Raw genomic sequence first — 25,180 nt, forward strand, 5'->3', positions numbered from 1 at the left:
GCTGAAATCCAGCATTTAACTAGTAATCTAGATTATTGTTATAATATTAAGTTGTGGGGTTTTAGCCAATATATAAATGTATGTTAATATAACTGTCTTCAAATTTCCCTTGAAGAGGCATAACTTCTTTGGAGCATTTATTTTGGTTAATAAACTCTTAATCATTCATTACACCTCCAAATTAATAGACACATTTTTTTTATTACTTTAAGTTTTTGGACAATTTTGTAAAAAATCACCTCAAAAACAGAAATTGAACCACATGCTCACAAGTAAAGTGTTTTCTTTGCTAATATTTACTTAAAAGCTGAATACCAGCATGGCAGTGAAGGGCTTCAAATGATTCTGAGGTCTCACACCACCAGTCTGGGTTGTTATTTTTTATCCATTTCATGGATGTTACACTGCTAAACATGTTTTGATTTTTAGATGTGTACAAAATCCCTCCCTTTAATTGTGTAGAATGGCCAAACAAGGGACCTACTTACTCCTTAAAGACTCAGATAACATACCAGTCCCATACAGGGCCAACACTCTGCCAATAAATCCGCCTTTTGGCAGCTGCCACAAAGGTCTACTCATAAGATTTAGATCTAATGTTTATATCTTCATCCAGTGGCCAGTTTCTTGTTCAAATCTAATTATGAAAAAACAGTTAAACAGCATAGCTAGTCGTTTAGCTACGCATCAGGCATGGATGGTAAACAGCACTGGCTTTTAGGGCCAAGATAGTGAATTTAGTTATCTGTGCTACTGTTGTCAATGCCAAGAGTTTGGGACCCCCACTATACTCTGCAGAATGCATTACATCACCTGAAACAAGCCATACTTGAAACACATGTGATGACTCAGTGACCAAAGTGAAGATAAAAGGCCATTACCCTGCATTTGTATGGTAACGATACTTAATTCTGGCTCCAGTGTTCCTGGCCTTTACCTCAAGCGTTCATTACACTGTTTAACATGGCAGTCAGTCACAGATAGCATAGCCGTCCTACTGTGTGCCTGTTGAAACAGCCGTGTTTAAACATTCAGTTTTTCAGCTTTGATTCATTCCTGTGTCGTAAAAAAAAGCGGCTGAATATGATGTCATGTGATCTCATTGCAGGGGGATATGGGTGAAGACGGACCGAAAGGTGACATGGGCGAGAAGGTATGCAAATTATTTAATTTCACCGTATTGTTTTTGTCTTGGTACTTTTTCAGAGAAACAGTAGATGGTCTGGCTTTGCCCAATATGCATTACTCAAAGTTAATGTTATCCATCTGAGATGAGATGTATGCCCATCAGCGGCAGCTGAGGTCATGTACCATCAACAAACATCTGTTGTGATGGGTGAATAAAAGCAATCCTCCCGGTACTTGATTCCTCACTGAATTATGTGAACTTTTTCGACAGTATGATGGTATTTTTTTTTTCTTGAAGGACTATTTACCATAAAGACAGCTTGTCAAACTGAGATCCATTTTTTAACAATATTCAAAACCAAGCTATGTTGGATAGATGAATGTTTCTGTCCCAAACTTTTGAGTTTTAAGTGAGGCTCATTTTATATGAAACATTACTTGTCAGAGCTATTACTCTTTTCATCCAAAATTCTCTGTATCACCTTTGCTTTTTTTACCATGTAAAAGTAACATTCATAAAAATAGACTGAAGCCTTATTTCAATTTTATGAGCTCACAACAGAAATCGGAACACTTTCCTCTGCAAACCTGTTTTAAAGCATTTCAGAATGCCATTATTGATTTGAATAAACCATTACATGAAAATGTTGATTCAGCTCCTCACATTTCTGGGAAAGGATAAAGATTTTTCAAAGATTGCCAAAAAAGTGGTAACACAATTGCTGCTCCAGGACAGCCAGCCCTAAACACTTTGATGTATTATGCACCGGAGATGCTTCCTTTTTTTTTTTTTTTGCTCTGAATACTGCTAGGTATGAAAACAAAGTGTAACTCAAAGACCAGCAGCCGTGTGGAAGCCGTGTACTCAAAATGTCACTGCCAATTTATTGCTGTTCAGTGGAGAACAACTTTGATAACCTCTCGCTTTATGGGTGCTGCGGTTTTTAAAAGGCTGCCGAACTCGGCAGCCGAGAAGGATACAATTCAAGGGAAACAGATGAAAGATATCATCTGTGGAAAATGAATGAACAAAACGGGAAGGTAGGCGTAGGGTGATAAAACTTTGCAGCTCATGCGACGCTTTGATCCAGTGTACCTTAGTGCAATAAAAGGGGAAAAAGTGACTTTTTTTTCTTGCTAGAACAGTTGAAGTTACTAGTCATTCTTCAAGTGCATACTCCAGGGAGAGTTACTGTGAAGAATAAGAAATACAGTTGACATAAAAAGTCTACAGACATAAAAAATGAGACTATGGTTTAACCAAAGCAAAAAACTGTTTCTCCGGGGGGGGGAAAAAAAAAAGAGTTGGACAGTGATATGATAAATAAATTCCTAAAAAAATAAAGAATATCCTGTTTGTATATATTTGAAGACACCTCAAGCATTTTAAGTATTCAAGTACCCTTGCTTCAATTTAAGTATTAAGTCTCTACCGATATATGTTCTCTTTATTTGGCTAAAATCCTGCAGTTCTATCAGTTTCTGCTGACTCCATTGTCCACAGCTCGTATCAGCTGACCACACAGATTATCTGATATTTTTAGCTCTAGATTCTGGCTTGGCCATATCAAAAATTTGTTTTGAATGCGTGAAGGCATTTTTCTTAAAATGGATGTACGGTTGAATCTACTTTGATGCTTCTTAGCATAAAACTGAAGGTTTTGGTTCCAAATTAATTGGCATTTGAACTTCACAATAGCCACAGTTCTACTCACAGAACAGTAAACTGACAGAACATTATGCTGCTACCATCATGTTCCTCTTTGGTTATGGCGTTCTTTTGATGATGAACAATAGATCATGCCACATTAAACCACAATGGTTTTAAGGAGTGCAGCCAAGTCTGCATGTTTTCTTTGTGGGTAAAGGATTTTGTCTTGGAACCTCTTCAGCCCAGACATATGGAGAATACAAGAGGTTGTTGTAACATGTACAACACAGCTAGTATTAGCCAGGAATTTCTGAAGCTCCTCTTGTGTTGCTGATGCCTCTTGGAAGCATAACTGACTAGTTTCCTTTATCGATCAAAGTTACATAACTATGCAGTTTTATTAATGTGACTGTTTTCCTTATTTTCAATAACTGGCTTTACTTGTCTGGGTACATATATCATGCTGAGGAAGGTTTTTTTTATTTTTTCCTGGCCGATACCTTTGTGCAATGAGATCCTGTCGATCCTCTGTGAACTCTCTGTAAAGTATGAACTTTTGTTAAAGGATGCAAAGCAACACATTTAAGGAAAATCATTTAAGGACAGTTATTTATTCTTTGGTGACCAATGTAAACAAAGTTTAATGCTATCTAAAGGCACTACCACAAATCATAGAACCAGTTTTTTCCCTTTTGGTTTTATTGTTGTTTTTTAACTTAGGGTTTAGAGGTTTTATGTCACAGAGTTTGAACATTATCTTGAAAAAAGCTGTTCAAATCATAACATTTTAACTTGACTGACTTGGCGAGTACACATTTTAGATCCATTTTGTGTTTAGGATAAGAAAAGTGAGATTACATCATCTCAATCTATCACCATTGGGTTAGATGTTTTATTTAACATGGTGCACAACATATGGTGAGAATAGCTTCGATCAAGATACCTTCAGATGAATTTAACATGTGTGAAGATAATGTATGCTCAAGCAGGGCCCCTGTCATCAGAGCTTTTTTTTATTTCGTCTGATCAATTGCTCATCTGCCATAGTATTGTCGTAACATTGATGGCTGGAGAAACCAGGGAATAGAGAGAGCAGAAGGGGAGAGGGCATCCTCAGTCCTCTAGATGCCAAAGTTAACAATACGCAGCACGCACAGCAAGAAAAAATATGTGGAAACACTAAGTGAGAGGTGAGACAGAATAGGCTTTGTTATGTTGAGCTTAGAGACCTCAGGGAGCACAGAGCGGAGAGAAAAACGTCAGTGTAAGCAGTCAGGCCACGTTTTTTCTGAGACAGGAGGAGACTGGTTATATGGTGTGGGGGGTTGCTGTTATATGTGCAGGGCACTAAATGACAGGACAGGTCAATTACATTCAGTTACTTGTTTCTTTTTGGATAACACTAAATATGTTGATTGGAAAGGATGAGAGACATAAGCATGTTGCTCATAAGTCTTCATTAGCAGCAAAATAACCTTTCTTAACAGTCTTCAAAATTAGAGACTGTAATCTGATGGCATTTTTCTAAATAGCTTTGTCCTACAGACACCTTTTTTTGTCAAATTTCTGTTTAAGAACCGTTATGCGATGGCAGGGGTCACAGTGGTTTCAGATGTAGGAATTAGTTTTCCAACCTGAGGATTACCAGCTCAAACTTTTGTCATTGTGTCCTTGGACAACACACTTCTCCTGCATTCCCTGCTGATGGTGTTTATAGGGCAACTGTTTATGGCAGCCTTGTTTCTGTCAGTTAGCCCCAGTGCAGCTGTGGCTACAATGTAGTTAGCCTGTGTGAACGATTGAATGTAGTGTACAATTCCTTGTAGCTCCCTGACTTGAATATAAGTACAGCTCACTTAATGTGTCTATAAAGACGTAAATCTTGACTATTATGGGTACACCCTAGGTTAGCGTACACCCTGGTCCTCAGAGCCCACTGTGCTTTGTATCTTAGATGTGTCTTTACTGAAGCCAACCTGACTTTGTCAATGTAGGTTGGAGATTGGTTGAGGACCCAAATGCAGAGTTGAGTTTTTGCTGATTTAATGGAAAACAAAAACAAAATCCATGAACAGAATGCAGAAAACCAAAACCAGGAGACGCTAGGGCAAAGCACACATGAGGAGCTAAGTAACAATGATAAACTAGCAATGAGGAACTGCAGGGGAGGTATGTATATAAGGACAGAGCAAAGAATGGGCTAATCAGCTGATAGGAAGTAGGAGTGGAAAGAAGTAAATAGAAGGGAGCCACGGGAAAGTAGACTGGCAGAAGGCGGCAACAGAGAGTAACTCAAAAAATGCAACATGGCTTAAATATAAGACAGAATGAAAAATAAACCAATGACCAACAAAACAGAATGACATGAAAAATGAAACTAAAAAAGGAAGTGCAAAAGTGGAGAAACATAAAATATTTAAACCATTGCATTACCTCCTTGGCAGCCATAAAAGGCTGCAAAATCCTGTTTATCACCTTTTCATTCAGGTCAGATGTGGGGTGGCAGGGAGACACCTAAAACATTTCAGGACAACGGGCCCTGAGGACCAGGGTAGAAGACCTCTGCCCTAATGCATCTATGCATTAACTCTGAGATTTCCTATCGGAAGACAACTTTTTCAAATGCTAGACAGAGGTTAAAGCGTTGCAGAACTTTATTCAACCTTTGGTGCTTCCTCTCACCTCTTTTTAAACACCTCAATGATTATGAAAACAAGTACATTTAGTTTTCCTTTCCTCAGTTGACTAAGATTTTGTTGGAATGAAGATTAACCTACTTCTGATACTTCTCATGCAACATCCCATCATTTACAACCAGTTGTCTTCCCCCCTGCTGAAAAAAAGCATCCTCACAGCTTGATGCTTCAACTGCTATTGTTTCACATTAAGCAATGTGTCAGGAGCAGCTTTGTCTTGACAGCTATGAACCACATTTAGTTAATCTCATAAAATGCAAATAGCTGCACTCCGAAAACGATCTAGAAAAAAGCAAACATTTCTTAAATTAAGTATATTTACCCTTAATTTAAGTAGGTAAATAAGATGACCTTCCAACGGAATGAGGATTTTAACTGTTAAGATAACATAATTAGATAATATGCACATAAAATTTGACAATGCAATGTTTTTTTCTTATTTTAAATGTAAATTGTCTTGTTCCATTGGCATTTTTCCTCAGTTTACCTCCTCAATTTAAGAAAATGCACTTATTTTAAGAAAAAATGACTTATTTACCAGTATGTAAAAAAAAAATTGCAGTGAGAGATTTAGGTTTTCTACTGTAATATGACAAAATGTAAATAATTTTAAACTTTGTCAATACTTAGGCAAGCCAAAGGACAGCAGTGTTATAAAGTAATTGTTTTCATTTTCCGCCACTGTTCTTGTTTTACATACAGAGAGGACAGTCTGCGTTGCCTTCATCAGCAGAGAAAATTACATTTTCCAACAGTGTCTGCTGGTCCCCTCTCTGGCCTCATTTAAAACAAATCATTACCGCAGTTAAAAGCTTTAGTTCTGAGCCATTTACTGTCTAAGTATTTAACTAGGTGTGAAATTAAGTGTGACTCATCTTGTTTTGAAAAGTTGCAGATTGAAAAAAAAGATTTACGGTTTTAAAAACTAAATGAATCCTACTAATGTGTTATTTTGTTTTTTGGGGAAGCTCCAGCTTCAATTGCAATGTGGCAAAAAATAATTTTTACATCCTGAAGGTCTTGAGTCTTGGCCCACAATTAAAGTGTTGCTAGGCTCCATCTGCCCTCCAAACCTCACATATATAGCGTAATGAGTAAGGCTGATATTTAAGCGGAGGCCAGTGGATTTGGTCATCGTTTCTAAAGGCCGTAATGTTAAATAAGAGCTATGCTTGAGGGCTGCTGTGGCATGACATGCGTCGCAGCTCCGTCCCAGTTTCTCTGCTCCCAAATAAATTCCCTCCATCTCATTTGCACATCTTCCTCTCCAAGCAAACAGCTGGATAATGGCCCGATTGACCAAGCGTGTATTATGAGACCATTGGGCTATTATACTTCAATGCCAGTGTGTGGCGACAGGTCTGGGTGCCCGTAATGAAGGAGCTGCGGTGACAGCTCTTGGTCCCACTCAGCCCTGTGGTTAAATCGCCGTTCTGCTGCCTCCACATGATAATTGGCCCAGATGGGACATTTCAGCACTCTCTCTCTCTCTCTCCCACACCTCAGCTTACCTTCCAGCTCCACCACTTTTTCCATCTCATACGGCGTACATTTGGAAGAGATTAAAGTATGGCCATAACTCGCGTTTGGCTCTTGTCACCCGTGTTAGATCTGTCGCAACAGAAGCGACAGAGGGAGCAAAGTGTTAATCGCCTATGTAGAATCCTCTAGTACCACTACAAGAGTTGATGCGGGCTTCTCTTGTAAAAAGTGCCTTATAAATTCATTTTTCTCCTCAACAGTGTGGTCATGCTGTGATTAATTGTGGGAAAAGCATTGTTTATGCTAGGAACTTTGCTGACATGTTTTGCTTATGATCTTTACAAGCTTAGATCTTTTCTTGTTACTTCTTTGTTTGAGATGAGGTGCAGATGTGAATCTCTGTGCCAACAAGCAACAGGTGAAAACAAACTCTGATTTGTGTGTTTGTTTTGCATTTGATAAGGTTGCTCTATAAATTTGACCAGTTTTATTATATCTTTTTGGTCAACCACAACATGAGATCTGCCCAAAGCATGGGGGTAAAACCGTTCCTGTTTGATGATATAAAATTATTTGGAATCCTTTTTCTTTGCCATAAACTGTAACTTGAACTCTAATTTTGCTGCAGACTGTAAAAATACATGTATTCACTGAGATCTTATACCCTGACTAACTTATGAAAATGGTCATAAAACAGAATGGCACGTCGATGTGCTCAAAGAGGCGTCCCAGGGTGTGCAAAAAGAAGCGCAGCTGCAAACAGTAATGCAGTTTGTTGCGAAGAGGAAAAGAAAAAAGGAAAATGGGCTACAATTAAACACTGACTTGTGCGCTATGCATCATAATGATTCCCATAAAAAGCTGAGGGCGAGATGCATTCCTGCTGTGACTTCTGAGCGTGAGGCGTATGTGTAGTGAAACCGCAGAGTCCACACCAGAGCTGAAGGCACCAAGTCTCCTCCTCCCTGCTCCGTTTTCCCACCAACCGCCCATAATTACACTTATTGGCCCCTTGTTTTATGTCTGCTTTAACTGTACACTGCAGTAGTAATGCGATGCGTAGCAGAGGGCCTCGCTTCTGGATGTCTGGAGGACTTAGATGGAAGAAAAAAAAGAATGCAACATAAGTAGCTCTGTCTCCATCTAGTTCAATGCATTACCTGGAGAAATGTACATTTCAAACGGTTACAGTACATCTATCAAACCTCTAACCTTCTTTACTGTGGATTTTTCTATTATAATGTTAGATTTCAGCTCTCATGTCATGATCACTAAGCAGCTGCACTCTGACATTTTAAAAACACTGAAATGATTTCCAGCTCTGAAGCCTATTTAAACGCTGTATCAGAGGTCTGTGGGAAGGTAAACTTGGCTTTCAGTGTTTAAAACAGCAAAAAGCCTTCTTTCTAATTGGATTTCCACACTGTTTTCACCACAGAAATGCAGCTGTTTTGTGATTTTTGTTCATCATTGTTGAGTAAATTAAGTTCTTTTGAAATCATCTTTGGAACCTTTGCCTTCATGTATAAAAGTTTTAGTTTTAACCTTGCAGGCAGCACTAGTGATGTATAAAACTAAATCTAACATGTTTTTTTTAGTGTTATAAATTAATTTCTTGTATTATTCTTTCCCCTTAGGGTGATGCAGGCTCCTCTGCAGCAGGCATCAAGGTAAATTCTAAACGCATGATTCTATTGTTTTAGTTTGGCTTGTATTTGTGATTCTCTGTTGCACTTATGGAAATGGTTTACGGTTTAACGGGGGGACGATTTAACTGAGGCCATGCGTGCTGCAGAATGCTGCCTTTGGCGCGTTCTTATGGCTTCCCAGGTCCCCACCGTGAGGTGGTTCCCTATAACGCTGCCTTTATCTCTGTGGAAAGATATGAGCCATAATGGGGAAGGAGAAGGGGAAAAACATATTTCACACTTTATCTTTGACAGGAAACAGTTTGCTACTATTTGGTAATGCTTTTAGCATTGTGTCTTGTAACCACTCTGGCTACAAAAAATCTGATCTGTTGGTGCACACACCTCCAAATTGCACATAAGAGGGTTAATGAAAGACAAAAACAGAAGTTATAAGTTTGTCAGGCTCCATTTAAAAGGCACAATACATTTTTCAGGAGGCTTATCAATGCAAATATGAGGCCAGTTGCAGCAGGTTACCAAGTACTAACAGTGTGGTAACTTCATGTTTGACTTCCTACCACTTCTACTACTAAGAATCTTTTTTATAATTTGCACAATCCACCAATTTTTGATAAATCACAGATGCCCTCAGGAAACGTAAGTGGTCTTAACCTGTTGCTCAATTTAAAACTAAATCATTTTCATATTTTAAACAAATTTAACCTCACTTTGACACATTACCACCCTGGATAAAAGCATGTACAGCCCATGGCAAAAAAATGGTTGATCTCTTGACTTAAGGAGACTTTTTTATCTATATTATCTAAAATCTAGTGTAGTCTTATTTGTAACCTTATCAGTTTAAGTCTTGCTTCATCACTTTTCACACTGTACCTGGGCAAAACACTGAATCTCAAGTAGCACTGATTGCAGCATAAAACAATGTGTTTAGGGTCATATTCAGTAAATTAGAATATTATTACATAGTTGTGTTTTATTTCCGGAACAATACACAAATTGCACAAGTTAAAACAGATTGAACTTTTCAAGCCTTTATTTCTATTGATTGAGATGTTTGTTTGTTTTTTATTTAAAGCTAACGGGAACACAGCATTTAGGATTTAAATATTCTATCACACCCAAAAACGTCAAAAATACATATAACTGTGTATAAATATGGTCTTAGGTCTGAAAAAGTCTAATCAACAATAAAATGTTCCCCTGAGATCTGTTGCAATACTATTTAGAAAATACCTGGAAATAGAGCAGCTGAGAAAAACAGAGCTTTCTGTTTTGCAGGGGGAACCGGGAGAACCTGGACGGAGCGGACAGAAGGTAATATTTTTATTCTTTCTTCAAATCTAAATATTTTTTCATGACTGAACAGAAACATGCAACAGACAGATACTGTCTGTAGATACTGATATGTCTGTTCACAGTGCAAATGCCCATACCTAGACGTACTCAATAGAAGGGGAAGCTTTTATTCCAAGATATTTCAATTAAAGGTTGGTTATCTCAAAGCTAGTGGAGTCTGTTGTGCCAAATATTTGTTTTCTATATGATGAAGGCTCAAATAAATCTGACATATAAATCTGAATTTTTTTTATCTGTCATTTAGTTTTCAGTCGATATAATCTGAGAAATCATACTAACAGCTTTGTTGGTTTCCCTTTTTAGTTAGGATTTATGTAGTTGTGTCTAACTCTACGGGACTCATTAGGTAGCTTTGCAGCAGTGCAACTAAAAAGCAAGGTTTGCTGCTATGGCATCTTGTTTATGTTGTTTATTGCCTTCAAAGGTGCTTTACATCCTTGAACTAACCAACTGTGATGTATTTTAGTAGGTTTTATAGAATAATACACAGTGGTGCATAACTTTGATCCTAGAGGCAAAGGAAATAATGTTTTACACATCAAGAACAGAACAATGTGACATGTAATTCTATTCATCCCACTTTAAACTGATACCTCTAAAAGGAACCAAATATATTTAAAAGATTCCCTAATTAATAATAATAAAAAAAGTTTCCTTGAGTATAATTTCACCTGGTTATCTTCTTTATATCTGCTAATCCGTGAGGCATTGTGAGGGTTTGTTGCCTTTTTCCAGCAGACATGAAGGGAGGGTTAGGCTACACCCTGGACAGGTCACCAGTCCATCATAAGCAACATAGAAGAAAGAATAACAGGACCAACAACCATGCAATTTATTGGGAATTTAGAGAGACAAATTAACCCAACATACTTTAGACTGTGGAAGAAAGCTTGAGTACCCAGAGGTAACCCTTTAATGCAGTGATTCCCAACCAGGGGTACTAGTACCCCTAGTGGTCTGTGAATGCATTGCAAGGGGTACGTGAAAACATTTAATATTTTACCTCCTAGATAAAGAAATACAATAAAATAGGGCTGGAGTGGGTTTTTTCTGTAAAGACCCTTGTGCAAAATAAATCAAAAACATTTCCTTTTTAAAACTTTAATGAAAGACTAGAGTGGGTATTGGTACTGTGCACCTGCACTACTTCTCTGTGAGTGAAGAGAAGAACACTCCAAAGCAGCTGCAGTCATGGATAAATGGCTAAAACATCTCATTGCTGGGGATTCAGGAGGAAGTCAGGTGTTTCATTATGACAGTGAATCTGAATATTTAGTTTTTTTTTTGTCAAGTTTAGATGTATTTATAGGGGACTTATTCAGAAGAGCACTTTTTCAAATTCCAGGATACATATTTATGATATTTTTTTATTCTAATTGGAAAGAATTAAATGTCTAAAAATAAATGTTCAAGTCAAGGAAATTAAATAAATATTTGACATATTTTTTGTCATTTGAACTTTCTATTTTTGCAAAGTAACACTTTTGGCCAAGGGGTCCTCATAGCATGATAAAATGGCAAAGGTGTACGTAAGCCAAAAAAGGTTTGGAACCACTACTTTAATGCACTGAGGTAATATGCATACTCAATGTAAAAAAAAAAAAAAAAAAAAAAAAAAAAAAAAAGCAATATGAAGATTTGGACCTCTAACCTTAATTTTTCCAAACAGTGTTCAGAGTTACCAAGGTGTGCAGCTGTGCAGTGCTTTAATTGCAGTAGAAATTCAGCTGTTTTATGACAGCTTTGTGAAACCCAGGGAGCATACCGACAGGTCATGCATAAAGTTATTGGGGCATAGATGCATGGTAAGGTTATAAATAGCTTAAGCTTTAAACATCTGATTGAGCATTGTTTAATTCCTCATGTAAAAAAAATAACAAATACACCAAAGGGGTAGGGGTTAGGACATTGCACTTGGAATCCTGAGATTTTGAGTTCGAGTCCCACTCCCACAGACTGCCACTCTGGGTCCCTGAGCAAAGACCCTTCACCTCACACAGCTCCCCGGGTGTCGCACAATGGCAGCCCACTGCTCCCCAAGGGGATGGGTTAAATGCAGAGAGTCATTTTGTTGCTCTGTACTTGTGACAATGTAATGACAATGACACCTGAAAAAAAAAGACTGTGCATCAGAAAACATCCCTAGATATAAAGTTAAAGCTACAGTGGTATGTTTTAATTAGGGCTCATGCATTTGTTTCAGAATCTACTTAAGAATCTGTGATAAATTGCTATTTTTCTAATCCAATTGGATTTAAAAAGTAAATATATACAGTACTGTAGTTGTAAAAAAAAAAAAAAAAAAAGAAGGGGTATGGTTATTATTATTATTATTATTTTTTTTTTTGGAAGTATACATAGCCTAATTAATATAGTCTATTAACCTGAAGCAATATGCATGGTATGGTTGATACATGTCAGGTACGCTGGTGATTGACCTTGTACAAGTAACCTTACAGTAGAACTGCAGGCAGTTCCTGGACTGGTGTGGCTATCACTACCTCTACATAGCTAGGGACAAATGCAGAGGACAATTAAACCACTGGGATCAGCTTCATAGTCATAATAGCCCACATCTTTGATTTTATTTATTTTCAACTCGAGTACTGAATATATATCTATATGTAAAGGAGCTGCTAAAAAAGTAACCCAAAAGAAAAACATGGTTTTGTAAAGAACTGAATCCACAGAAATTCTCCACTACTTTGTATTGCTCTATTATATAGAATCCCAACAAAGTTCATGGAAGGTTGTGATTTATCATGACAAAAGGTAAGAAGAAGTTGAAAAGGTTTGGTTGAAGGGCAAAACACTGTATAGGTATCTTTGTAAGCTTTGTAACACATTGTGATGAAAAGTGATTTAAAGTAGCAGAAAAGGTGCATATTTAAAAAGACATGACTTATACTGAGATTGTGTTAGATCTTTTTTTTTATTTTTATGGTGACATATTTTGTGTGTTCTACTTTGTAATTTTTCATATTTTTTTTTCTTTTTCTTGCAAATCGGTTTTACTTTGTAAGCTGCAGAGGAAACACACATAGTCTTATTTTCTGCTGTACTTCACGACTAACTTATTTGTGCAGGAGCACAAGACATTTCCAATCATCTCTAGAGATCTAGAGATGAAGATCTTTCTTCTAATTAGAAATTTCCCATTGGATGATTGCCAGTAACTGCTGGTAAAGTGTTTGTCCACAAGAAAGATGTTTAATCATTAATTTAAAGTCCCTTTTATAAGCCACTAAGTAACTGTGCGGCCTCCTCTCTGATACCCAGAGTGTCATTTCTTTTTAAGAATACATAAGTACAATGGGCCTAATTGAGCTGTAAATTATTCCCTGTCAGAATTTTTATCTTTCAAGTCTTAACAGATTTCTCTAAAAAAGGACATGACCTCTGAGTTTTTGGGGAATTTTTTTTCTCACCAAAAGTTGGTTCACTGTTCAAACTTCAGGACGTTTTTTTTTTTTTTTTGTAACAGATAAATATATTTTAAAAAATTGTGAGCTTCCCACACTGCCAAACTCTAATGATCTTAAAGCCATTGCAGCTCTCCTAAACAGCTTTTGCGAATGTGACCCAACATATCTAACAGTTTTTCCTTTTTAGAAACTGGAAATTTTCCCATCTGTCTGAACCAATAGAGTATTCATGAAAGTTTGCTGCTCCTTGTGAAGGGTTGTTATAACAAGTACTAATCAGACTGTCAAGCTACAGCTGCATGAGCTAGTATAAAAAAAACAAAAACGCATGTGCCTTCTTTTCTGCTAATGCCTCCCCCCACCCCCCAAACAAATGACAATCAACTCAAGCCAGGGGACCGCTTTCCAGAGCTGCAGCCACGCGATAGCCAGTGAAAACACAAACAGGAAATAACATGCAGAGCTAATAAAAAAAACAACGAGCCTACAAAGGAGGCTTGACTCAGCTTAGCTTGGCTTGGCTGTAACATGTCACACTCTTCCTGTGTAGGGAGAGCCAGGACTTCCAGGGCTGCCTGGACTACCAGGGATAAAGGTAATTGTTACGCTGTTTTCATCCCCCCTCTCAGTCATGTCCACCCAGTGTTGTCCATGTCCATCCGCTTCTGCCTATCTGAGAGAGCTCAGAGCAACTCAGTTCAACCTCTTTCGTGGCTCACATGACACTGTGGTCCAGCAATTTTGCTTTCTCCGGGCTTTGATGGATTTGCACGCAGATGTGAGTGTTCCATCTGCAGCAGCTGCAGAACAATTTTCAGTTGCAGTAAAAACTGTGGACATTAGTGTTAATATTCTGCATATGAGTAAATATAAGTAAATAGAATACATATTTTAGGGCTTTAACCCCATTACTGGAAGTAAAATGTGTCAGTTCAAAAAGTATTGAAAATCAACTGTTGTTCAGATGCTTTAGAATACTTAAAGGTATTGTGGAAAAAAAGATCCACCCTCTGCACTTAAAAAAATGCATGGTCAAGAGCATTCACAAGCCCATTTCTATTCGGGTCCACCTTGTTTAAAATGTGCTGTGCTCATACTGTAGCTCATATAAGCTTACTGTGTCCACATACAGCGGGGACTATATAGTGGACTTTATAGCAAGCTCAGTTAATTGACCGTTTGGAGAGATGATCACTGCTTTTTGCTCCGTTGGTCAGGTAACTCCTCCTCCGCACTGTGCCTGCACAATCTTAGGCTATGTTCACACTGCAGGCCTTGATGCTCAATTCGGATTTTTTTTTGCAAAATCCAATTATTTTGCATTGCTGTTCACATTTCCAAATATATGCGACTTGTATGTGATCTCTTGTGTGAACTGTAGTCGTACAACGCAAGTGTCCCACATGAGCAGTAGAGGACAAAATGAATTCACAGGCCAGCATGCTCTATGTTTACGGAAGTAAACATGGATGGTAGTGCTGGAGCGTATCTAGCAAACTTTCCCAAGCATAAAAACACAATCTTCTCAAGATGATTAAACATAAATACATCATCGTCCGCCATGGTTGTTGTTTTTCTTGCCGCCTCTTCATAGCAAGACCCAGAATAATGACCTGTGTCAGGCATTAATAGCATTCAGGTTGGATAAATGCGACCTGGCCGTTCAGAAACAGGTTGCATTTGAAAAGATCAGATTCGTGTTGGAAAAAGGACCACATAGCCAAATGGCCTGGGTCGCATTGGAAGAAATCGGATCTGTGTTGTTCATACAGCCATGAGAAGATCAGATCCAGGTCGCATATGGGCCAAATAAAATCGGATTTGGGTCACTTCAGGCTGCAGTGTGAACGTAGCCTTTGTTATTGTATGCCACTGTTGGGTAGCGACAGCCTATGGAAACAGCGGGTCACTGTGACAGCAAATCCCATTATGCTTTGCGAGAAGAGCTCTCCGTGCAAAGCATTCTTTTCTTCTCATACACTTCGTTGACAATTTTATAACCCTCGGTCATTTTCAAAGAACTGCGTAGAGAAAGGTGATTTTCAATGACTGTCTAAAACCGTAGCTCACCACAGATACACGCCTGAAAGTGCGCATGCACAGAAAAGAAAGCTAACAGGGCGAGCATGTAGGAAAGCTTTACATAAACATATAACCAGAATGATTGGCAATTAAGAGGACCACTTATTTAGATGATCCACCCTGGAAAAAAAGATCATCCTCAATACCTTTCAGAGAGGTTTTCAGTAATTAGTGTCTTATTAGAGGTGGAGGAATTTTTCAGCTGAAAAGTATCCTGTCACTCGGCGTTTTCCCAAACTGCTGTTTCTTTTAAACAAAACTTTTTTTTTTTTTTTTTACAATTTTTATAAAATATTATCACTGCTTTCAATTATGTTTTTTTTTTTTTAATCTTTGGTTGTAAAATGTTTGAAAAAGTATGTTATGGCAAAAGGTGGAATGGTCAGAAGTAGCTCACTCCTCAACAGTTATTATACAGTAGGTATAGTGGAGGATGTTCTTTTTCTGGTGGATCATCTAAATAAGTGGTCCTCCTAATTGTCAATCATTCTGGTGATATGTTTACGGAAGACCGTCCTGTGTGCTTGTCTACATTTTCACTTACCGGTGGGGAGGCTGATATAGTGGAAAAATTACAAATCTTCTTTTGGAAAGTAAGCTTGTATGAGCGATGCAAACAGCAACTTTTAAACAGAGCGTGCACCAGGAGAAATGGGCTTGTGCATGCTCTTGCACACGTTTAATAGGCATCCCTTCTCGGGAGTGGGTACAGGGTTGTGCTTGTGTTTTTTTTTTTTTTTTAAGTAGAGAGGGCGGATCTTTTCAAAACTTTGTGAAAATCCTCCACTTTACCTTTAAGAAAGTGATTTCTAAGAACTAGTTTACACATTATTAGATACTAAGGTCTAGCAGTTGTTCAATTAAAAATCTATTTCAGAACAGACTCATATACAGATGAACAATTTGCTTTTTTTATCTGCTTCATTATTAATTTGGATTTGGATTCAAGGTGTCAGTTATATGTAGGCCTCAAAGTATTCAGTTCTTTAAAAAAGTCACATTTTGGAGCAACTGGAAAACATGTAATGCTTTAGTGTTTTGACATTTCAAACCACAAGACCTCATTAAATTCAGCTTTCAGTAAAAATGACCATCTAATGAAAACATGGCAACAAGGAGATAAAAGGCATAAATTGGAGGCAATCAGACTTTCGCTCAGTTTTTTTTCTGAAGCTGTTTCAGCACCCATCCAGGAATCTTTGTCAATTTTGGTTTGTTGGTTGCAGAGCGAGCCGAAAAACATTTACATGAATCTGTTGACAAAACTGACAAAGACTCCTGGATAGGTGTTGAAAACGTCTTTAGTAAAAAACTAAGTAAAAGTCTGGTTGCCTTCCAATTTAAGCCTGTTTTGTGCTTACTGCCATGACAATGCAGGGAGGACAGAGAATTTACACAGACAAAGATGGCAGTAGTTTAGAGGTCTTTGCAGTAGAGGGTTCTGTTCAACTTGAATCATTTAAGATTTGAATCGTTTGGCAATGAACAGATTTTAGAAATCCTCTCTGGCCTTGACCACCTCCGTTTAGGATCCTCTCTATTTGGAAATTGGATCCATGCTTAATCAAATTTCTCCTTTCTTCTGAAATAAAAACCTTCTGGTTTTCTTTATATAAGTCTTTACAACCTCAGTTTAGAAAATACAAAGTATTTATTTTAGGGGAGGACATTTGATTGGTCAAAGCTTTAGGATCATTTTTATTGAAGTTTGGAAAAAATAAGTTAAGCATTTAACCAGAACATAACAACTTATTTCCCCGATCATGTTATTGTAACCACGCCAATATACACTATATTGCCAAAAGTATTTGCTCACCTGCCTTGACTCACATATGAGCTTAAGTGACATCCCGTTCCTAATCCATAGGGTTCAATATGACGTCGGTCCACCCTTTGCAGCTAGAACAGCTTCAACTCTTCTGGGAAGGCTGTCCACAAGGTTTAGGAGTGTGTTTATGGGAATTTTTGACCATTCTTCCAGAAGCGCATTTGTGAGGTTGCACACTGATGTTGGACGAGAAGGCCTGGCTCTCAGTCTCCGCTCTAATTCATCCCAAAGGTGTTCTATCGGGTTGAGGTCAGGACTCTGTGCAGGCCAGTCAAGTTCATCCACACCAGACTCTGTCATCCATGTCTTTATGGACCTTGCTTTGTGCACTGGTGCACAGTCATGTTGGAAGAGGAAGGGGCCAGCTCCAAACTGTTCCCACAAAGTTGGGAGCATGGAATTGTCCAAAATGTCTTGGTATGCTGAAGCATTCAGAGTTCCTTTCACTGGAACTAAGGGGCCAAGCCCAGCTCCTGAAAAACAACCTCACACCATAATCCCCCCTCCACCAAACTTTACACTTGGCACAATGCAGTCAGACAAGTACCGTTCTCCTGGCAACCGCCAAACCCAGACCCGTCCATCAGATTGCCAGATGGAGAAGCGCGATTCGTCACTCCAGAGAACGCGTCTCCACTGCTCTAGAGTCCAGTGGCGGCGTGCTTTACACCACCGCATCCGACGCTTTGCATTGCACTTGGTGATGTATGGCTTGGATGCAGCTGCTCGACCATGGAAACCCATTCCATGAAGCTCTCTGCGCACTGTTCTTGAGCTAATCTGAAGGCCACATGAAGTTTGGAGGTCTGTAGTGATTGACTCTGCAGAAAGTTGGCGACCTCTTCGCACTATGCGCGTCAGCATCCGCTGACCCCGCTCCGTCAGTTTACGTGGCCTACCTCTTCGTGGCTGAGTTGCTGTCGTTCCCAAACACTTCCATTTTCTTATAATACAGCTGACAGTTGACTGTGGAATATTTAGGAGCGAGGAAATTTCACGACTGGATTTGTTGCACAGGTGGCATCCTATCACAGTTCCACGCTGGAATTCACTGAGCTCCTGAGAGCGACCCATTCTTTCACAAATGTTTGTAAAAACAGTCTGCATGCCTAGGTGCTTGAATTTATACACCTGTGGCCATGGAAGTGATTGGAACACCTGATTCCAATAATTTGGATGGGTGAGCAAATACTTTTGGCAATATAGTGTATTTCAGGACCATTGGCTTGAAAAATTGTCTGAATTGTATAAATGCTGAGACTGGCATGATGCTGAGGCTTGTTCTTGTGTTTTGGTTTGTGCTTCTCTCTCCCTTTCTTAATATCCCTATATATATATATTTCTCTCCTTGTTAAAAAACAACAAACAAACAAAACTGCTATTTCCCATTTATATACTGCCTGTATTTTTGTTTGATTTTAAGAAGTTTTTTTCTAACATGGCACTCTCACAAGTTCTCAGATTAACTTACTTAGTAGTTTACTCTTCATCTGCATTCTTTGCTGCTCTGCAAAAACGATCTAGAAATAAGTCAACATTTCTTAAATTAAGTGTATTAACACATAATTTGAGTAGGTAAATAAGATGATCTGCCAATAGAATGAGTATTTTTTTACTATTAATAAGATAATTAGATGATATGCACTCAAAATAAGACAATGCAATATTTTTTTTTCTTATTTTAAATGTAAATTTTCTTGTTCCACTGGCAAAGTGTCTCACTTACCTCCTCAATTCAAGAACAAATGCACTTATTTCAAGAAAAAAAACTTATTTAGAGTCAAATTTCTTCTAGTGTATTTCTCCAAGTACAGGTTAAACCCTTAGTAAAAACTTAAGCATATTAGTTCATCCAGGGCTTCTTGAGTACTAATGGGACTATGGTTGTTATGGATATAATAATAAACATGTTTTAGAACCAAAAGCAGCACAAATCCAATGCGGCATCATCCCATTACTGGAAGCCCAGCAAAAATGTTAAGTAACCCGTTCTGCACACTCTACCTTAGAGACTTGATGAGTTTCTTTTAATGCCAGTCGTTTCATATGTTCACGCTCATGAAGAAGAAAAATGTTAGTATATGTGAAACTTAGACTTAGACGCAATTAACAAATTGCCTGTCTTCGTCTGTGATTTATGCATGCAATTTTTAGTCTGTTTGTGTGCATGTGGGAGTGCACGAGCAGCAGTAAGTGCATGCCTGTCCTTGTGAATATATTCGGCCACTCATCTTACATGTGCTTTTTAACGCTCATCAGAAACACCCATTGGAAAAGTGAGTAATAGTTGCTCCTTCATTTGGGTGTTTTTCAGGGTGAGCCAGGATTTCTCGGCCCCCAGGGTGAACCGGGACTTCCAGGACTCCCAGGAACTAAAGTGAGTGGCTTAAATTTTCTGTCCTAGTGGTGAATGAGCTACAACATGTTTGACAGATTTCAATGACACTCTGTTATCAGGACTGCTGATACCTTCTTGTCATGTCACAGATGTTATTAAAACTTTCTCTTCCAAATGTCACGTTGAAGCTGCAACGAGAAGCTAATCCTCTGATGTTTCATTTGGGTTGTGACATTATCACTTTTTGGAGCCATGGGGTGATGATCAAAACATCAGGCTGTCTGCAGTACTTTGATAATCCACATATATTCTCTTTGCATCACCCTGTATTGCTTCAAGGAACATTTTTATATTCCATATTGGTAACCAAAGGCAGAAATTCAGCTGGATGCTCAATAACTGGGATTTTTATTACTATAAAATTACATATAAATAAGGGCTTTGTAGGTTCTTTTTTTAAGCTGCTGATTTTACTCTCTTGGAAGAGAATCTGGTGCAGAGAGGTTTTCTCTTGTTTGCCAATAACAACTGAGCCACAAGGTTTTGCTTTATGCTAAGTGCTGGATATGCAGTGGGACAAAAGAAAAGCTTTGCAGAACTTATTTAGCTTTATCAACTTATTCTTGGGGTGGTACCCAGTTTGTAAAAGGTGCAACAGTTTTCAGAAAATATCTACAAATCAAAATATTTGAATCATCCATTATTTCATGCAATTACTTAAACAAAGGTCTGTAAAGCTGCAGAAAGTGTCATTTGCAGAGCTGCCATTTGATGTAAGAATAATGCATTTAGTTTAAGAGGTTTTAGCTGCATGGGCTGGGATGCAGGTTTTATTTATCTGTGCTTTCTATTGAGATGAGATGAGATGTGGATGTTAATAAACAGAAGTCATGAGCTTGAAAACAACATATTTTGTCCGTATTCCCAACCCACATGGCGTCTCCTGTAGCCTGTTGATAAAAAATTTGCGTCGAAAGAATCTAATTTCTTTGGCGCAAAACACTTGCCGTACATTTGTGTGCCTGTAGGTGTTTCAGATGAGTGAGGAAGAGTTGTGGAAATAAATGATCACGGTGATGTATACCTGACTCCAAAAGGACTGGAGCAGAGCTGAATGATAACAGCAGCACTCTGAAGAGTTCCCCACTGCACCAAGAAATGGAGGTTGAACTTGACGCTGCAAAAACCCCTTTGACATCATTTCCACTGGTCTCACAGTTTGAATTGTAAGATCAGGGGCAGTGCTAACCTTTTCAGGGGCTCTGTGCACAAATACTAAATGGTGCCTCCCCCCTGGAAATGAAAAATAATACAGTATTGTCAGTTTTTCTCTCTTTATTTACCAAATAAATTGGCAAAATTCTATTTTAAATTGTAGTTTATTTTCAAATTTATTTTAATTGAAACATTTATCCTATTCTTTTTTATATTTTATATTTTTGTTTATGTATTTTAGCCTTCAGTTTTTAATCTTATGTTCCTTAACTGTGATTCCTGTACAGCACTTTGGTCAACCCCGGTTGTTTTAAATGTGCTTTATAAATAAAGTTTGAGTTGAGTTGAAATAACTTATCAAAATTAATGTTTTGAAAACAGCCGCAATAAATTAGAGTGTAAATAAAATCATTTAACTAATTTTGCACCAAGAGTAGTGCATATACTTCCACACAAGATAACTGCAGTTTACCTATCATGAAGGAAAGTTAACACATTTAAAGAAGGATTAAGATGAGGAGGATAATTTTTTGCATAAAAAAAAACCATTGGCTGATACGTAGATATGTATAAAATATGACCCATGTTTCTGTCACATATTTGTGTTGCATTTAGGGGTGCTTATTTATTTCCACTGAGAGCACTGGCTAAATCTAGCTAGATGTTTCAGTTGTACTCACAGCCGCTGTAGTATTCTTCTGTAATGGGTGTTTCTCCAGCTAAACAGCAATGAAAGTAGTAGATGCAAAGCACCTTCCATTGATATTGTTTAATATAGACACAGATTTTTAGGTTAGATGGATGTATTTTTAAGGTGAAGGAATTCTGATTAATTCTGAGGGTCCCACTGCTGCTCAGATGCAGTTTCCCCTAAATCTAAACAACATTTCTTTTTTATAAATAATCAGATAAGAGGAAAGCTATTTAATTTCATTGCATGTTTTGATATATTGCCATTGTATCATTTGCTACTTACCGAAGTTGTCTTTTAATTCCTTAAAACTTACTACCTTACGCTTTTATTCAAAGGTCCTTGTATTAGACACTAACTGCTTATGTACTTTTTTTCTTCCCAATGCTCTTCATTTTCAATGGTCTGTTTCTTTGTTCATCGAACCACTTCAATCTGACTTATAGAAAAAGGTTTTAAATATCAAGGGATCTTTCAGCATTGGGTCTACTTTTAGTTATGCAGTTGAAAGCACCTGAGCTGCTTAGCTTGATTCTTAAAGGTGTTTATCCAGAAGACCTGAGAAGAATACAACTAATATACCAAGAACAAAACAAGCAATTTTAGCTAGTATTTTAGGGCAATTCCTTAATAACAAAACATGATCTAGTAAATATCCAAAGGATGAAACAAGAAGATGGAAAATAGCATTTTAGCACCGACAGTGTGGTTCTAATTGAGCAATTAACTAAAAACTTACCGCACCAACTGGAGTGGATCATGTAACTCTGAAGTCGTGTATCAGGCCTTTAATTGATGTTATATCATTTTATGCTGACAGAAATTTCAAATAAGGTTAATCTATTAACCTAAATCAACCATACATCATGTCCTTCACTTCTCTACATTTACACTTTTAACCCAAAGTCCACAGTATGCTTTCAATTACATTTGCATGACAAAATTTAACTATCTATTCGTTTTTTTTTAAGTCAGACTATTGAAGGACCTTGAATAGGCCAGGAGAAACACTGATGAATAACTTTATAAAATATCTAAGGAAAATCTGTCTGCTTTTTGTGCAAAGTAAAGCAGAAAAACACAAGAAATAGGTTTTTTGCACAGCACTGTGTAGTAGTTGTCATTTAAAAGAGAAAGACAATGTTTTGCATCGCCATCTTTCGGATCTTTGGGTTCACTTGTCCTTTAGAGAGAATCTAAGCTGCAGAATCAACACTTGCTGCAGAAAATAAAACTAATTGAATCCAACTCACATTTGAATGATTTCATTTATTCAAAATCTCACCAACCCAGATGCCATACATTTGAAAGTTGCTTCTCATGGTTAAAAGGAGCTCTAAAACTATAAGGTTTTATTGTTTCAACAAGCCCTAATAAAATAAACAGTTCATTAGAAGATCTCTGCTGACATGGAAGACATACAGGTAAGGTTATTTATCCATTTTATTCAGCTGTGAGAGAGTAAGAACATATCATGCAGGGTACTGGCCCCTGAGGACTGGAATTGAACACCCCTGGTTTAAAGCTGTTCTTCAGACAAGAAAAACACCAAGAATCTCATTCAGCAACGCTTTGTTGTGCTACAAGTGAAAGGCTTTTAAACAGCATGTTTTTTTTGTCTGAACAGGGTGAGAAAGGTGACCATGGACCAGCAGGAAAAGGTGAACGTGGAGAAATCGGACCTGCTGGGCCAAAGGTTAGGGAAATTAAGCTCACATGCTCAATCCCATCCAGATGAACTGTGTTGAAATAAAGGTTCATATTTGTAACTTTGCTGCCATCTACAGTCCTTCTGTTGAAGAGAGCTTACTTCATCCTATTACATCAAGATATTTAGAAAGGCTGTTTTTTTTTTAACAAAGAAAGCTGTTTTATCCATCATAATTGGTAAGCACAAGGATCTCTAAGGAGTAGAAGTTAAGTAAGCCAACTCTAAATGAGTTTACCATTTTGTTTATGTCTGCCAATGACCCTACTGGTAGCTTAAGCCTCAGTCTAAACTTAGAGGACTCAGATGACTCTGCTACACATCCTGTTAGGAGCCCCAATTGTGAAACCCAGGCTTAGTTAGGGAGTGTTCAAATAAACACATTCTCTATTGCTCGGCAGTAACGCCACTCTAAAAGCCGAGCGGGTTTTTGGAGCTGGTGATGTTGGTCCCTTAGGAGGAGTCTGGGAGGTTGATGATATCTTCACAGTGAAATATGCATAAGATGACCACACATATTTGAATTGTTAATTTAGACTATATTCATCAAGTAGATTTGTTTAATAAATATAATGTATAATTTAACATTTTTAATTACCTATTGCAGGGTTCACAAGGGGAGTCTGGAATGCCTGGACCTAAAGGGTCAAAGGTGAGCAAAGGACAGATGTTTTCTCTGATTTTCTGAGCAGAAGTCATACTGAACCGCCTCCACAATCACTGGTACCTCTGGGAAAGATGTGTAATAAGCTTTAGAATAATTAGTTAAAAGAGTTTTCAAACAAATGCCACTAGAGAAAAAAGTCCCACATTAAACAACAGCTGTTAACATAACGATTGACAGCGTTATGGGCACCCGTTGGTTGATAATGTGTCCAACCCAGTTGTTTCAGTTGGGCAGCACTTCGTCTGCTGCCACATTTGGCAAATTTAGAGCATACCAACAGAGGCCTGTTTGACCATTCCTCTTTGCACAATCTCTGCAAATCATGTAAAGTCCTGCCACCTCCTGTACAACTTCCCCTGCAGGTTTCTGTAGGATTCTTGTCTGGAAACTTGGATCACCTTGAAAGATGGTTGATTTGTTTGGTTGTTTTCTTTTTTTTTTTCTTTTTTTGGTCTAATGAGCCGTTTCTGTGTTAATTGAGGCTTACAAATTAGGCCATTTTTACTTTTTCCTATTTTTAACATATGCTGGTATTTGAAAGGCTTTGTGAAGGCACATTTAGCAAGATTCTTCCAATATCTCAAGAGACACATGCCTCATAGATCCTGTACCATACTTAATAGTTTAGGTGAGGTATTCATCTTTTGTTTTCTGCCAAACCTACCCAAAGTTTGTTACTTCAAAGCTCATAGCTCATATGAGCTGTTTCAGTCAAAGTGCTTGAATAATTGGTCCAATGCCAAATGCTTGTAGGTTTATAATTTATTCTTTTAATTTTTTTTTAGCATGCCTGTAAAACAACTAGGTTCAATTTACGGCGATTACATCCAAAGACACTTGGTGATCTTAAATCCTTGGCATACTCGATGAGAAAAAATATATTTTTTCTTATCTAGAAGATGCATCAAAAGGAAAGGATTTCTTTTGCCCAAAGACATTTATTTTTCATGGGAAGTTAAGCTGCCAATGACAATGAAGTTTGATTGTGAGAAGGCCGGGGCAGAGGACACACAGAGCGAGCACTTAGCAGTCGGAGAGCTTAACGTAGAGAAGCAGATAGAAATAAGAGCTCAGTGTGCTCTGGTGCTATTTGGAATTACCACACCAAGGGAGATGCGGTGCTACAGAGGTAGCACTGCCCATCCCTGATCATTTATAAATGAAATGCTGCATGTGAGTAGAATTGATATGTTCGCTTGCTTAACCTAACAGAGCTGAAATGCGCAACTACAGTCTTAAGTTTAACCGATATGTAGGCTAG

The 25,180-nt window shown here is 37.9% G+C and overlaps 1 protein-coding gene across 15 annotated transcripts in view; it reads left to right on the forward strand.

Moving 5' to 3' along the window:
* The window catches only part of LOC119776112 (collagen alpha-1(XXV) chain), a 246,178-nt gene that overhangs the window by 198,145 nt on the left and 22,853 nt on the right, over window positions 1-25,180 (forward strand). For 10 of the 15 annotated variants that reach the window (XM_038274362.1, XM_038274368.1, XM_038274364.1 and 7 more), the window contains 8 exons: window positions 1,109-1,153; window positions 8,595-8,627; window positions 9,888-9,923; window positions 10,028-10,096; window positions 13,941-13,985; window positions 19,615-19,677; window positions 23,172-23,240; window positions 23,860-23,904. In XM_038274362.1, the coding sequence (XP_038130290.1) occupies window positions 1,109-1,153; window positions 8,595-8,627; window positions 9,888-9,923; window positions 10,028-10,096; window positions 13,941-13,985; window positions 19,615-19,677; window positions 23,172-23,240; window positions 23,860-23,904 (405 nt within the window). The remainder of the gene's footprint in view (window positions 1-1,108; window positions 1,154-8,594; window positions 8,628-9,887; window positions 9,924-10,027; window positions 10,097-13,940; window positions 13,986-19,614; window positions 19,678-23,171; window positions 23,241-23,859; window positions 23,905-25,180) is intronic. The other 5 variants (XM_038274369.1, XM_038274370.1, XM_038274372.1 and 2 more) reach the window with 2 other exon arrangements.

The sequence above is a fragment of the Cyprinodon tularosa genome, unplaced genomic scaffold, assembly GCF_016077235.1.
Source record: "Cyprinodon tularosa strain WSP-4 unplaced genomic scaffold, ASM1607723v1 ctg91, whole genome shotgun sequence".
Lineage (NCBI taxonomy): Eukaryota > Metazoa > Chordata > Actinopteri > Cyprinodontiformes > Cyprinodontidae > Cyprinodon > Cyprinodon tularosa.